Genomic DNA, 14,726 nt, shown 5'->3' with positions numbered 1-14,726 from the left:
ACACACACACACACACACACACACACACACACAGAAAAACACACACATTTTGTCTTGTATTAAAGGGGAAATGAGTCTCGGTGAGTTTCCAGGTTTAACAGACAGACAAAGACACGGGCACGTCGGGCTGGACCTGCACAGAGAGCCGGAACAACTCTACACTTCCTATTATCCTTGAAAACTTCCCAGAGTTACTGAATGAAAATATCCTGAATAGCTTCACAGTCGAGTCCATTAATCATTAACGGCACCAAATGTGCGGCTCCAGCAGGGTTTTGTCTTTGTGGAGTTTGTGTTGTTTGATAAAGGTCGGTGTCATCGATCTGCGAGTTATCCCTAAATAACTTTGGTGTTTTAGCACGTGAACTTGGATCTGTAAAATCAGAAAGTCGAGGTAACAGCGACTGTTTTTGTAAGATAAGATTCCTGTTTTTGTCAAAGAGCCAGTGCGGGGGTGTGGTTTTATGTAATGCTGTGTCAGACGTTATCGTTACTGCCATCTCATTTGAAAACTTACCTGTAAACATGTTTGCAGGTCTGTGTGCGATCCACCTGGCGGTTCTGGCCAACCAGCTGTCTTCTCTCAGGGAGCTGCTGGAGGGCGGGGCTAATGTAGAAATCCAGGAACGCAGCTGTGGACGAACGGCCCTCCATCTCGCCACCGAGACTGACAACGTATCGCTGGCGGGCTGCCTGCTGCTGGAGGTACGCCTGGGTTATTGGGCAGACTGGGAGTTAACAACCAATCAGAGCAGAGACCTTTGCTGAGGCTTTGCTGGCTGAGCATCAGAGCTGCAGCAAATCATTATCTCGTTAATAAAGTGGTTACACATTCATATAGATGCTCGCCTGTGAGAAAGAATTTTCATACAGGTGATGCACAGGTGAAACTAAAAGTTTAATGTCGTCAGCATACAAAAGCATCAAAACTTTTATCTGTAAAGATTCAAAATTCTATTATAATTATGAACTTTATTAGTTCAGCAGTGTGACAGTGCTTCAGAATAACACAATAAAACAGTCACACAAGCAGTAGAAAGAAACCCATAAATTCAGATCAATTACAAATCAATAAATTAGATGAAATGTTCTGGAAGATAGAGCTGAGCATCGTCAGCATACACGAGTATAACTTAACCTACACAATAAACACAATAAAAAAATGATAAAATACAAACGAGATCCAAATGTGTCTTTAAAAGTGACTTAATAGAAGATACTGATGAAGAAATCTGGAGTTCTTCAGCCAGGAACCACTACCTCCCCTAACAGCAATGATTAGGAGTGGTAACTGTTAATTGGACAGTCCACTAAAGCTAAAATTATTACATATTTTAGTTATTTTCTGATATCTAAAGCCGTCCATTTAGCTTCATAGGCTTATGTGGGTCCAGCTCACTGGGGAGTCTGAGCAAACCCGTTGTAGCCTCGTCTCCAACTCCTCAGGGTGGACAACGAGGCCTTCCTAAGTCAGCCGGGAGTCTCTCCAGTCTCTTCAGAGTGTCTCAGTTGGACATGCCTTTAACACCTGAACTGATCAGGTGGTCAAACAGTCCTAAATAAGTTTTTTAAGGTGATTAAGAAGAAGATGCTGATGTTCTCTCTCTTCTTGATTTGACTTTAACTGATGAAGGATCAGATGACACGATGGAGTGTATGAGGACCAGTGGTGGGCGTCTCAGTGCTGAGGAATCTTTGTGTGATGTAACTTCACCTTTGAGTCGCCTTTGCATGAAGTGCTGTTTGTGTGTTTCTGCCATCAGGGAAACGCCAAGGTGGACTGCTGCACCTTTGATGGCTCCACCCCCCTCCACATCGCTGCGGGTCGAGGCTCTGTCAAGCTCACGGCTCTCCTCATGGCTGCAGGTAGATTTTTATTAAAGCTCAGAGTTCTTTTGTTCACCAGGAGCTCATTTACTAGCATCCACCTGAGGCTCCATCACTTCTAACACGTGAAGAGGAGGAAACCTGTGAGACGTCCTGATCTCGTGTTTAATAAGTTCGTATTTGGGTCTTTTCAGGTGCAGACCCACGGAAGGAGAACTTTGAGCCACTGTTCTTCAGGGAGGAGGATGAGGAGGAGAGCTGTGAAAAGGAGAGTGAGGATGAGGAAGAAGATGAAGGGTACATCCCAGGGACAACTCCCTTCAGCATGGCTGCCACCCTTCAGGTACACGTAGCTTCTGAGCCTCTGGTGAACCTCACGACACGAAGCAGATTTATGAACCCGCAGGTGTGTGTTTGCAGGTTTTCGATCTTCTGAACGGCAAAGAATACGAACCAAAAACACCTCAAACGGCCTTCGTCCCTCCTCAAGGTGAGCTCCTCCCCACACGTGGACGCTTTATTACCCTGTGATTGACGTGGTTCATTGTTTCATAACCACGAAATACAAAATCATGACATCGGCGCATCGGTTTGCTGATGAAATGTTTGCGTCTCTAGGCGACCTGGCAAACCTGGACACAGAGGTGAAGCAGGCGCTGTGTGGCACTCTGGAGAGTGAAGGATGCTGGGAGAATCTGGCTCACAGTCTGGGTCTTGGGATCCTCAACACAGCATTCAGGTTGAGCCCCTCCCCCGCTAAAACCCTGCTGGACAGCTACGAGGTAACGGGCACACAGAGGATTTCATGTTCTCAGAAACCTGGGAAACGCCCCCTCGAGGACTGTGTGGATAAACTGCTTCCCATCTCTCCTGCAGGTTTCCGGTGGAACGATCAGGGAGCTGCTGGCTGCTCTGAGGTCAGTCGGCGAGTGCAGAGCGCTGAGCATCCTGGAGGAGGCGCTGCACGAGAGCGAGGAAGCGCCTGCCACCAACGAGATGAGTGGTGAGCATGCACACATAACGTGCACGTTACACCGACTGCCAGGTCACATGACCACGAGTCACTGAGCTGCGTTTGTGTTGGCAGGTGAGCTTCTGTGCATGCGGGTTCAGGAACTGAAAGTGGACACTCGAATCGACAGCGGGGTCTGCGACAGCGGGGTGGAGCTTTCCACGGCATAATGATCTGATCGGTCCACCTCCAGCTGAGTCCATCCATCCACCCGTCGTCCCTCGACTCGCTCTGGACCGAGTGCGACGCTCGTCCTCATGATGAGTTCAGGGCTGAAAGTTTCTCTGAGCTTTTTAAACCAGTTTGTTAAAAATGGGTCAAAAGAAAATTTGATCTTAGCGCATGAAAACAGTCGAACTCAACTTTTACTATTTTGTTTTGTTTTGTTTTTTGGCCACGACACTCCAGCAAAGACGGGGAGCAGCTTCTGTTTCCGCGGAGCCAATAAAGGAAAAACGTACCAAAAATCCCCCCCCTTGGTAACCTGACGTCTCCTCCTGAGGCGCGCTCTGTTTTCTGTGGATTCGAGGGTAAAGTTGTGGATTTGGGGGGTTTTCTGTTCACTTCAACCGCTGAACGCTTCGCACAGTTTGTTCTTTCTGCAGCCGCCTGCAGAGAAAAGGTGCTACGAAACTGAAACGATTGTAAAGGATCAGCTGTTCTGTAATCTGTTACTCATCTGGTGTTAATCTGAGGGCAGAAACGTGCTGTGATGACACCTCAGATTAAAGAGGTTTAGCACGCAGTCAGGATGAAATCACAGCTCTGAAAATGGCGATGAAACTGTCCTCTCACGGGTTGATAACTTTAATCCACCTGCGACAGCCATTGTACGATGTGAGGATCTTAATCTTATTTTTTCTGTTGGTTTACAGCTACAGTTTACTCGCACAGGTGTTCCTAATAAAGTGGTCACTTTGGGCAGCATGAGCAGACTCTTCACGGACAGATTCACACGCGTTTTATTCAGACACACCCCCGACATCTGAAACTCTCCTCCGAGCGCTTTTTTAAAAAGTATTATTTACTTTCTAAAATTTAAATGACGATATGTTTTCCTCTCGTGACGTCATCATGAACTGAACCTGGTTTTTGTTTTTATTTAGTGTTTTTATTCTGTGGCACGCGTGCTGAGGGGAAACTCAGAGAAACAAAATGTAAGGCATTGTGGGAAAGGTAGTCCAGAGCTGTGGGTAGCTGCTGTTCCTGTTTCTGTAATCCAGCAGATGATATTTATGTTCCTGCCCTGCACTGTACAGTCCAAGATGAGCTTTTAACCTTTTTTTAAATAAAATCTGATTGTTTTTTTTAAATAAATACTCAAATTGTGAATTATTTCCACTCACCTGCTCAGCTGTGGAGTTATCCAGAGAAGCTGTTGTGTTGAAAAGAAAACATGGTAAGAGTTTCTGATAATGACGTCTGTGTGTGTTGGAGACTGTTAAACACTCAGTATATCATGGGCTCAGTTTGAGATAAAGGATTATTTTGAACTATAATCATGCAAAGTTGATTGTGATCAGACGATGGTTAGGTCCAGTACCTCCAGTTATACTAAATATATCCCAGATTCATCCTGCAGCAGGACGATGAGTCTCAGCATCCATCCGGAGAGATAAAGCACCAGAACAAAAACAACTTGTATTGAACTTATGGAGGTGTTTACAAAACTGTTAAAACCTCCTAAAGTCACTGAAGATATCAGCGAAACATGAAGAAATAACCACAAAGGCTTTATGCCCCAAACTTCTTTGATCTGTGATGAAGAGATACAAACTAGAGTTAAAACACTTTGCACCACAAGACGGCGCAGTGAGTCCAGGGCGATGGGGTAGACCTGGGGTAAACATTTAAACACCGCCCCCTGGTGGTTAAAAAAAATGACATCATGTTGAAAATAAACGCTGAAAGCTGAGCTGCTGAAAAAAAAGTGAATGTCCTTCAGCTCAAGTTAAATTCTTGAAACTTTCTTTTCTGGGGTGAAACTTTTCAGATGTGCAATTATATTTTTGTGTTTCCTTTACAATTTTGTGTTTCAGCTACTCTGAAAACAAAAAGATAAAATCACTGTGCTGTTTTTGTTCGTTATGACTCTACATCGCTCTGTTTATTCACAAAATCCAAAGAAATCCCGAGTAAATCTGAAGCTTCATAAATCCAGAGTGATCATGATCACCATGATTGATCGTCACCAAAATGATCAGTTTAAGGGGTTTTTTTGTCTAGAATTGAGCAGCTGTGCTCTGTAAGGATGACGTTACATTGGAGTTTTTAACATGTGAGATGTTTTCACTGTATTTTGTGAAGTAATTACATAAAAGTCCCTGTTTTTTTTATTTTTTAGTTGTTTTGAAATTCCTGGGCAGTCTGGCTAATGAGCCTCCAGAACCTTTTTTGTCATTTTACACTTATTTAATTTAAGCAGCATTTCTTCATTGTGTAGAAAAACTGTGACATTATGTTGAAATTGCTCTTTATTTCTTAATAAATGGGATTAAATGTGTGAGTTATACTGACAGAAAGTCCAAACCACTTGTGATCTGTCTGTGGCTCTCAGTGTAAAATGATTTTAACCTCCCCGAGCAGGAGGAGCCTGGCTGATGATGTCAGGGTAACGGCTCCTGCTCTCAGAGTCCGCCTGCGTTTGTGACGAATAAAAAAGTCTGTTTCCATTCTTCTACCTGTGAACAAAGCAGAAACAGACTTTTTCATTCATCAGGAGGAACCCAGGAGTCGTCTGAGAGCAGGATTTGATTCCTCGGAATGAAAACAGGACATCAGGAGCTGCAATTTGTTCAGCTTTATTGAGAAAAACCATCACGGAGCTATTAGTTGATCGATCAGCCGCGGGGAGCTCGGTTTGTGTTCCAGTGCAAAAAGAGGACGACAGTGTTGGATGATGGATGAACTAACGGCTCTAACGGTCTAAAAACAAAAGAAACCAAAAAGCCTTCTTCTTCTTTTTTTTTTTAAAAGCGGTCTCATCTGCGGGAGCAGTGAGTCCGCTCTGCTCCCTGGTTTCTCAGTTGGCACGTTGACGGCTCAGAGTCTCAGCCCTTCACCCGGAAAGCAGAAAAAACCCAAACAGACAAGCGATAAAAATCAAAGGATGGGACGGGAAGGAAAGGTGAACAAATTGCTGTTACAGGTGGATGAGACGGGGGCGTGGCCACATGAGAAAACAGCAGGAGGCAGATCACATGGCGTATTTCTGAGTCCAGTCCTGAGCCGTCTTGTTGTACCTGCAGGAAAGGAGAGAACAGGTGAGGAGGCGGGAGGCAAGAGAGGCTGCAGGACGATGCCATGCCATGAGAAACGCAGACCAAAATTCACCTGCAGCCGTTCACAGGAAACAAAACATCATCGTCACCACTTTAGTCCCGCTCGCCACACGTGCAGTTTACCCCGACTGTTAAACACAGGACGCTCTTCAAGCAGCAAAACCTGCAGTTCCTCTAACGCCCACCAGAGGCTCCAGCAGTGAGTCAGTCCCCACAGAAATAAACATGTTTACAGCCCGATACACAAACTGTTTGGTCTCCACAGATAATTTCCCCCTTCATAACACCTGTACAGGTGTGAGTTTTATTATATCTCACGTCTTTAGGTTGTATTAAGATTTAAAGTTGGCGTTATTTTCTCTCCCTGTGACGTCCGCCAGGTCGTCCCTACCTGCGCTCCATGCAGTGAGAAAACTCTGCAGTCATGCTTTATTTGTTTCAACGTGCGTCTGAGACACAGAATCAGCAGGCAGCTCAGGTGAGTCACAGGTGAGCTTCGCTCTTACCCTCACAGCATGGCATACTTCTCTGTCCACTCCCTGGCTAGTCTGTTATACCTGAGACCAAGCAGCAGGACACTCGGTTATAAACCTCCACCCACTGCTCGAAGCCGCTCTCCTCGTCCTTTGAGCGGCCGATTACCTGCAGGTTAACAGGTGTGGACTCACCTCACAGGGTCTGTTTTGTAGATGCGGGCGATCTCTGGCACTAGCGGGTCGTCGGGATTCGGGTCACATAACAGAGAACAAATGGACAAAAGGACTGCAGAGAGGGAAAAGAGAGAGTCAGAGGAGCACTAAGGTCTGCAGTGTGCTCTGGCTTTACTGACATGACCACAAAAAATCCAACAGTCAGGGTTTTTTATCAGAGCTGAGCAAAAACATGAAACTGAGTGTTTATAAGTGTTGTATGGGGGACCAAAACTGCCAACAATCAAGCAAACACATCAAACACATCACATTATAGGCAACAATTATTATGAAATTGTGATGTATTTATTATACTGATTTCATTTTCTTCATTAATTTTATTATTTACTTCTTTTTTGTTTTAACTTTTTTTAAATTTTTTTTTAATTTTCATTGTTTTAGTTTTGGCACCTGTGGACCTCCATATAGACACACCTGCAATGACTGCAAGAAAAAAAAGAAAAGAAAGAAAAAAAAATGCATATGTTCAGGGAAATGTATATACAGGAGCTGAGCAAAAGTAAGATAGTACATTTAAAAAATAAACAGGAAAATTATTTAAATTAGCTGAAAATAAAAAAAATGTAACTCTTAAAAAATAAATGGAAAAATTATAATATTAACAGAAAAATAAATTAAAGTAACAGGAAAATTTAACATACATAAATATGATGAGTAAATGGAAACAGCATAATAATTAAAAGTAATATTGCACATAAGATAAAAAAAATAAATAGATAAGTTAATAATTAAATTAATAATAATAATACTATAATGATAATAATTAAACCAAAATAAGTAAATAAATAAGGATGAAAATGCTTTAAAAATCAAATTTCAGCTTCAGGTTCAAACTTTATTTTCTGCTGTGTGAACAAACCTGTTTGATGTAAATATCATTATTACCTGTAACAAGGTGAAACTACAACCAAACAGCTCCACCTACTGGTCAAAACCTGTACTAATAGTGAAGAATCACTGCAGGATCAAAGTTTTTAACCATTTGTCTCCCTCTGACAGGAGCGTTAGAGTCACTGTAGCAACAGAAATAATCGCTATCTATAAATGAGATGCCTAATTATAGAATCTTTATTAATAAACTACAAGAAAATTAAAGCTGAAAAACATATTTCACACATCTTTTCATTATTCTCACCAAAGGGGAGAAATTCAAATCTGTAGACGCAGATTTAAAAATTCATTTTTACGGTTACCGACACAGAAACATACGGCTGTTTACATGAATGATTCTTACCTTTAGAGATAGTTAATGCTGGAGACCACTGTGATCTCAATATATCCAAACAGATGCTGCCATTACTGTTAATATTTGGGTGATAAATTCTCGTCGTAAAGGCGACCTGAGCGGGGAGAGGAACCGAAACGACTTTAAAAGCGTGCATCACTCCAAAATCTCAGACATGTATTCAATTTTTTTTATTTATTGTAATTTTAAGGAAGTTAAAAGGCTTCAAAGGTTTAATAAAAAACTGACCTTGGGTGGTTTGAAGGGATAATCTGTAGGGAAATGAATAGTCAGGAAAAATACGCCGCCCTGATAGGGACTGTCAGGCTGCAGTTAAAAACAGAGAGAGGTTAAACACTCACATGTTCACACCAAGTCACTGCCAACAGTTTGTATAAATATCAGTGAAACGACCAAAAGGGCCCCTGAAACTCCAGAGCTGACACCTGCAGCAGTTCTGTGGATTCAGGTTTTACAAAAAACACGACTGAAGGTTTCCCACAGAATCACGCTCAGTTATGTCCATGTCAGCTGCCACGCACACTCAGGTGTGTTCACTGGTTTAACTCAGGTTTTCAGTTTGTGCTTGTTTTGACAAACTAACTGCAGTTTTTAGCTCCAAACTCTGAGGCGGAGCAGCTGTTTGATACTTACAGGTCCCATAATAGTAGCTTGCCAATGAAACACTGTAAAAAAGAGAAGGGGACGAGGGTTAGTGCAGCACACTCGTTCCTCTCTGGGAACTTTTGCGTAAAGAAAACTGAAAAGTGGTCTTACTGTCTTCGCCGACAGGACCGGCGGAGCACTGAGCCGGAGGATCTCTGGACAGGTCGGTTAGCTCCTGCAGAGGAACGACAGACGTTAAAGCCCTGCTGACTGACATCGGCAACAAGGACATTTACTGATGATGATCACGTCGAGTTTACAGCTGTACTGGAAATGTGATGAAAAAAGATAATATGATGACCCATCAGCAGACCGATGGGCTTCTAACACCAGATGGCGAGCGGCTTCCAGTGGTTACCGCCGTTTTTTTTAGGCGAAATCAGTCTGTACACCAAAAACCTCCCTGCAGCCAATGTGGTTGGGAGGAGGCTGCTGCTGCCACTCAGTGCAAGAAAAAAACTTAACTAATTTTTTTTTGCTCGCAAAGACTCATTGACGTCCTGATCAGAGCCGTCGCCGACTGTTCACCAAGCACGCTCAGCTGAGTGATTAATTGGATTTTAATTTTAATGAGCAAGAAGTGTAAGGTCTCGTTTTCTTTGAGTTCCTTGAGTTTTGGTGCGAAGTTTCCCTCCGATGGTGTTTTTACAGTTAAGTGGCCTCTTCTTGTGTCCCGTGTGGAGACCAGGCCTTTAAAGATGTCTGAATCCCGCAGTCAGGACTTGAAAATAGCCGCGCTGGGTGAAGTTGTCAGGTTACGGGCTAAACTTGGCCGGCGGTGAATCAAACTCTAAATATTACTGTGTCTGTGTGAGCGTTCAGAAACCCGCCGGGTGTTTCCTCGCTGAGACCTGCGCTCATTTCTGATGTTTCTAATGCAAGTGGCTGTTGAGCTGCTTTAAAACTATTTTTTATTCTTCTATCAAATAAGTAACTGACCGTGACCACAGCTTTATTCTGAAGGACATAAATAAGAGGCATTTACTTTGAAAAGCCTGAAGGTTGGTGTCCTGTGCGAAGGCTGCATTAAAACACTCAGACACACTCAGGCTTTTATTGATGTGTAAGCAGCAGAGTCTATTTTTAGTGTGACAGAAGAGCCGAGAAAACACACGGCTGTCATAGGACGGGCGGTTTGTGTTTCCAGCCTGAAGCCAAACTGCCGTGTGTGTGTGTGTGTGTGTGTTGGTATGTGACATACAGGCGAGGTGCACATGGCTCGTCTTTCAGGTTCGGCTGAGTTTAGAATGCGAGCACAAAAACGGTTCCTTAAAGACTCCTCACTGCCTCCATTTTTATTTATTAATATTTCCAGTTATTCTACTTATACTTAACTAAAGTTAGGAACAATTATTTTGAATGAAATAAATAAATATAACAGTGCACCAGTAACACTGAAAATACTGATTTTAAAAAATGTTATGCTGGATTTAAATTTAAAAATGGCAAAATTAAAATAAATAAATCTATCTGAAATGTTGTCAACGTTAAAAAAACCAAACACTGTCTAAATAAGTTTTAAAAAATTATTATTTATTTAAAATTGTATTTTTCTAAATTTTAAATAGCCTACAGATACACTAAGTTTACATCAGTGAAAATAAAGAGTAAATAAAAATTAAATAAATATTGCTGGATAAGGTGCATTTAAAAAAAGGTGCAGAGATAAAATTGTCTTTAAAATTGCCCATAAGCACAACAAGAGTATGAAGCAGAGAGCCTGATTTAACGGAGTACAGTAATAACCGCCGCTGGGATTCCCGTTATCACTGATCTAAGCCTGGGTATGATAAACACATTTAACCTAACAGCAGACCCTCACTGAGCACGCTCAGTAAAAACAGCCATTATGTCTAATGAGCACTTTTTTTTCCCCTGTAAAGATGTTTTTATGCATTTCCTGATAAGCTGAAGGGTGAAGACGTGACATTTTGGTTGGTGAGCTTCCACCTCTGCGTTTGTAGTTTACGCTCGCCATCGAGGGCGCCAGGCTTTGGTGTCGTTTCAGCTGCCATGTTGAAGACATGAGTGCACAATCATGTTGGCCTTTACCACCATTTCAGTGGAGCTCAGTTATTCCTCTGTACAATAACCAGATTAGACAGAGAGAGCCACTGCGACAGCTTGAATGACGACTTTCTGGGAAAAATCCTGCGATTTCTTTGCTTCCTGTTTTCACCGGCTAACATTTCAGATTTCCTAGCAAACGAAAATCTGTTTATGTTATTGTTTTATAGAACAAAATGAAACAAAATATTCTCTAAGGAGGAAGAAGAGGAAGGAAAACTGCAAAAAAATTAAAACATGAAGAGCCCCGAACTCCAACGACTGACTCTCGGGCAGAGAGAACAGATTTCTGACGTTAGGTCTGTGCATAGAAGTCGTCACAAAAATGTGAACATTCCTCGTTTTGCAGTCTCACTGAATCACTCTGCTGTATGGAAACACCAACATCTGTCCATCTACAGCTCAGCTTGTGCCAAAACGGGATTGTCTGTATTTAAACTGCAGTAAACGACTTGTTAACCTACAAAATGTGAAACATGTAAAATGTATCCCTCGTGTATGACGTCAATATTTCTTGAGCTACAAACAACATTCCTGTCACAAGGTAGAAGCCACAATAAGTGACTTTTATATATCATTTATCCACTTCAAACGTCTCATTGACATTAAAAATATCTTTTTAAAACAGAGATCTGGCAACAAGTATAACAATAGAACTATAAAGATGTTATAATTGACCAAAAATCATGGACTGGTTATAATGTAGGTAAAATAACACAGTTGTTAAGATGCTTGCAGATAATTTCTTTATTTTATCTATAACCCCTTTGTAAATCCTGCTCACTAACGTCTATTAACCAACATTGGAAATCACTTTTTGGCACAACACCGTCACACTGTGAGCACTTTGTGGAGATGAAGGTATTCAGGATGAGGGGTACAAAGACATCTGTCAGCATCTGGACTGAAAGCAGCAACCTGCAGGTTAGCGTCAGCTGCTCTCACCTGTCCAAACACAGCAGGGTCCCTCGGCCCTGACGGACAGACCTGCAGAGATGCACTTTAATGTGAACACAAACACACATTTTACAAACTCTTCGTGTCTGTGGGTGAAAACCATCAACTGTAATCACAGCTGCCAGAGAAACGCAAAGGAATAAAAATGTGTATATGTAAATGTGTCGGAGAGACTCAAAAAGAAGGGTTAGTAATTGTAATATTGTAATAAACTCTAAGCTAATGAGCTCAGCGGAACCGAGCAGGAATCACGGAGAAGAAACCAAGTTTATTTTAAAAGGAACCAAAGAGCAGAGCAGCTTCAGGCCTGGACCATCGTTAGGTCTGGACCCCGAAAGACCCGCACTGAGGCCGATTCTCGGCTCAAACCTGCCCCCGAGTGCGGTTGATTCCTGCACATAAAACACGACTCACTGTGCGGCTGCACGAAGCTGCATTTCACCGGGTTTAATGCGAAATGCTGCAGCTGCAGTGCAGAGGGAAGGCTAACCGCTAGCTGCCAGCTCACAAGCATCACACACGATGTTAAATAAACGTGAAACAGAGGGTGGTGTGTTACCTTAGAAATTCGTTTTAAAGCCATTATGTCTGCGAGAAGGGACCGGTTGTCGAGGAGGAGATGCAGGAGGAGGAGGAGGAGGCCAGCTAGGTGTCGCTAGCTAACTAGCATCTAGGAGTGTGCTAGCTGTGCGGCTGTGAGCTAAGCTAGCTTGGCTACACAAACTGCAGCGATGTTCCGTTAAAGCTCGACTTTTTCACGTCGCAGAGTCCAGTACATCAGCCCCGACTTCAGGCTGACACTCCGATAACGGCCCCGGGACCACCGAAAGCTCAAAATGTCTTCCGTTACACACCGAGCAGCTGTCAGACAACCGGGAACAGGAGGTCTCACTCCGACCTTGTTTCCGGACACCAAATAAGACCCACCGATAGGGTGGAGGTCTCACTCCGACCCTGTTTTTTTTTTATCCAGAAGACCTACTGGTATCAGCAGGGCCGGAGCCGCCTGCTACAGAGGTCTGAGTGTCAGACTTCTCTGGCCCCCAACCAACTGTTTTTCTTTAGTCAGATTTTCAGAAATTAAAATGATCCTTTGATCTATCAGAAAATTAACTGGTTATATATTTGATAAAACATATAAGGCAAACAAATAAACAAACAAAACAAACCCCAATATGGAGGACTCCCACTGCCAAAATAAAAAAATAAAAAGGCTCAATTACTTGGTTAATACTTTAATATCTGTTTACCTATATACATTTAAAAGAAAAAAAATGTTGGTGTGTACATTCTTTTCTTTTTCGGCCACTCCCTTTAGGGGTTACAACAATAGATTGTCTGCCTATGCAGCCTTCCACATTTCTTTTCTTTCTTTTAAAAAAAAAAAAATGAATGTCATGTCTGAAAAAAAAAACTCCGTTAACCCGAAATCTTGATTATTTCTCATATTTCCCTAGAATGAGTTAAACTGAAATGCTTTCAGGATATAAGATAGAGCATCTGAAAGGCTTATTCCGACTGCTATTAAGACCCTGACAAAGATGCCGTTATAAATGTTTATATTCAGTTATGTAGTAATTATTTAGTTTTGGCAGATTTGGTCCTCCACACATGCCAACAAAGGCAGTTTCATTTGTGTTTACTAATATTCAAGAAAAGATTGTTTGAAAATGGGGATTATTTTATTTACTTTGTTTAAAAGGAAACATATATTTATTAGTTGATTTATTTTATTGGTAATAAGGATAACTGCTGGTTGCAACCTGACACTACAGAAATGGTTAATTATTACTGTATTTTTGTTAAAATAAATGTATTTATTTAAGTATGATCTGCACATTCACACAGAGAAAATGGTTTTATATGGAAAATAAACAACATTTCAAACATTTTCACTGCAGTTAACAATCATATTTTCAGCTTTTTTTAAAACATCAATTTCATTGCAGTCTGAGAAAGAAAAGCCCATCCATCCAAATTAATAGAACAAATAAAATAAGTTATAATATAAGTTATAAAAGGAAGTGGAAGTATAGAAAAATACCTTGCTTCTATCTCCACTTGGCTTTAATCTTTTGGGGAGTAGAGTATTCTGTTATATCTATTGATAACTATCTAACAGCTGCTCATTAATCACTGAGTCCTCCAACCCAGCAGCAGCAGAGATGTACACCTGTGAGGTAAGACAGGTAGGCTGCTTTAAACGGGTCACCTGCAGACTGACACACACATAAATATTCACACTTTCTCAAGACAACCTCATCTTAGCCAACCTAGTTTAGCTTAGCATTAGCTTACGAGATTAGCCACCAGCTAACGTTAGCTTATCAAAGGTCATTACAAATGTTATTATAGTTCCATCCATCCATCCATCTTCATCCGCTTTATCCGAGGCCGGGTCGCGGGGGCAGCAGCCTAAGCAGAGAAGCCCAGACCTCCCTCTCCCCAGCCACCTCCTCCAGCTTATCCGGGGAACACCAAGGCGTTCCCAGGCCAGCCGAGAGATATAATCTCTCCAGCGTGTCCTGGGTCTGCCCCGGGGCCTCCTCCCGGTGGGACATGCCGGAGAGATATAATCTCTCCAGCGTGTCCTGGGTCTGCCCCGGGGCCTCCTCCCGGTGGGACATGCCCGGAACACCTCACCCAGGAGGCGCCCAGGAGGCATCCTTGTCAGATGCCCGAACCACCTCAACTGGCTCCTTTCGATGTGGAGGAGCAGCGGCTCTACTCTGAGCCCCTCCCGGATGGCCGAACTTCTCACCCTATCTCTAAGGGAGAGGCCAGCCACCCTTCGGAGGAAGCTCATTTCTGCCGCTTGTATCCGCGATCTCGTTCTTTCGGTCACTACCCACAGCTCGTGGCCATAGGTGAGGGTAGGGACGTAGATCGACCGGTAAATTGAGAGCTTCGCTTTTACACTCAGCTCCCTCTTCACCACGACGGACCGGTGCAGCATCCGCATCACTGCAGCCGCAGCACCA

The 14,726-nt window shown here is 42.7% G+C and overlaps 2 protein-coding genes across 5 annotated transcripts in view; one reads left to right on the top strand and one right to left on the bottom strand.

Moving 5' to 3' along the window:
- The window catches only part of nfkb1 (nuclear factor of kappa light polypeptide gene enhancer in B-cells 1), a 31,810-nt gene extending 27,658 nt beyond the window's left edge, over positions 1-4,152 (top strand). For all 3 annotated transcript variants that reach the window (XM_031751715.2, XM_039621623.1, XM_031751716.2), the window contains exons 18-24: positions 536-705; positions 1,764-1,866; positions 2,022-2,170; positions 2,248-2,317; positions 2,446-2,609; positions 2,704-2,830; positions 2,915-4,152. In XM_031751715.2, the coding sequence (XP_031607575.1) occupies positions 536-705; positions 1,764-1,866; positions 2,022-2,170; positions 2,248-2,317; positions 2,446-2,609; positions 2,704-2,830; positions 2,915-3,009 (878 nt within the window). In that variant the 3' untranslated portion in view covers positions 3,010-4,152. The remainder of the gene's footprint in view (positions 1-535; positions 706-1,763; positions 1,867-2,021; positions 2,171-2,247; positions 2,318-2,445; positions 2,610-2,703; positions 2,831-2,914) is intronic.
- Positions 4,153-5,624: 1,472 nt separating this feature from the next.
- LOC116329669 (ubiquitin-conjugating enzyme E2 2-like) lies at positions 5,625-12,676 on the bottom strand. Of its 2 annotated transcripts, XM_031751725.2 has the most exons (8): positions 12,305-12,676; positions 8,833-8,896; positions 8,710-8,741; positions 8,305-8,382; positions 8,065-8,170; positions 6,789-6,882; positions 6,627-6,677; positions 5,625-6,081 (listed from the first exon to the last, which is right to left on the bottom strand). In XM_031751725.2, the coding sequence occupies exons 1-7, from the start codon at positions 12,326-12,328 to the stop codon at positions 6,629-6,631; spliced, it is 447 nt and encodes a 148-aa protein (XP_031607585.1). In that variant the 5' UTR covers positions 12,329-12,676; the 3' UTR covers positions 5,625-6,081; positions 6,627-6,628. The 2 variants fall into 2 exon arrangements, with proteins under 2 accessions (XP_031607585.1, XP_031607586.1); XM_031751726.2 differs by lacking the exon at positions 6,627-6,677 and having other exon boundaries at positions 12,305-12,666.
- Between the last annotated feature and the right edge of the window lie 2,050 nt (positions 12,677-14,726).

Source organism: Oreochromis aureus, linkage group 2 (genome assembly GCF_013358895.1).
Source record: "Oreochromis aureus strain Israel breed Guangdong linkage group 2, ZZ_aureus, whole genome shotgun sequence".
Taxonomy (NCBI): domain Eukaryota; kingdom Metazoa; phylum Chordata; class Actinopteri; order Cichliformes; family Cichlidae; genus Oreochromis; species Oreochromis aureus.
This window is presented reverse-complemented; position numbering and strand designations above follow the sequence as displayed.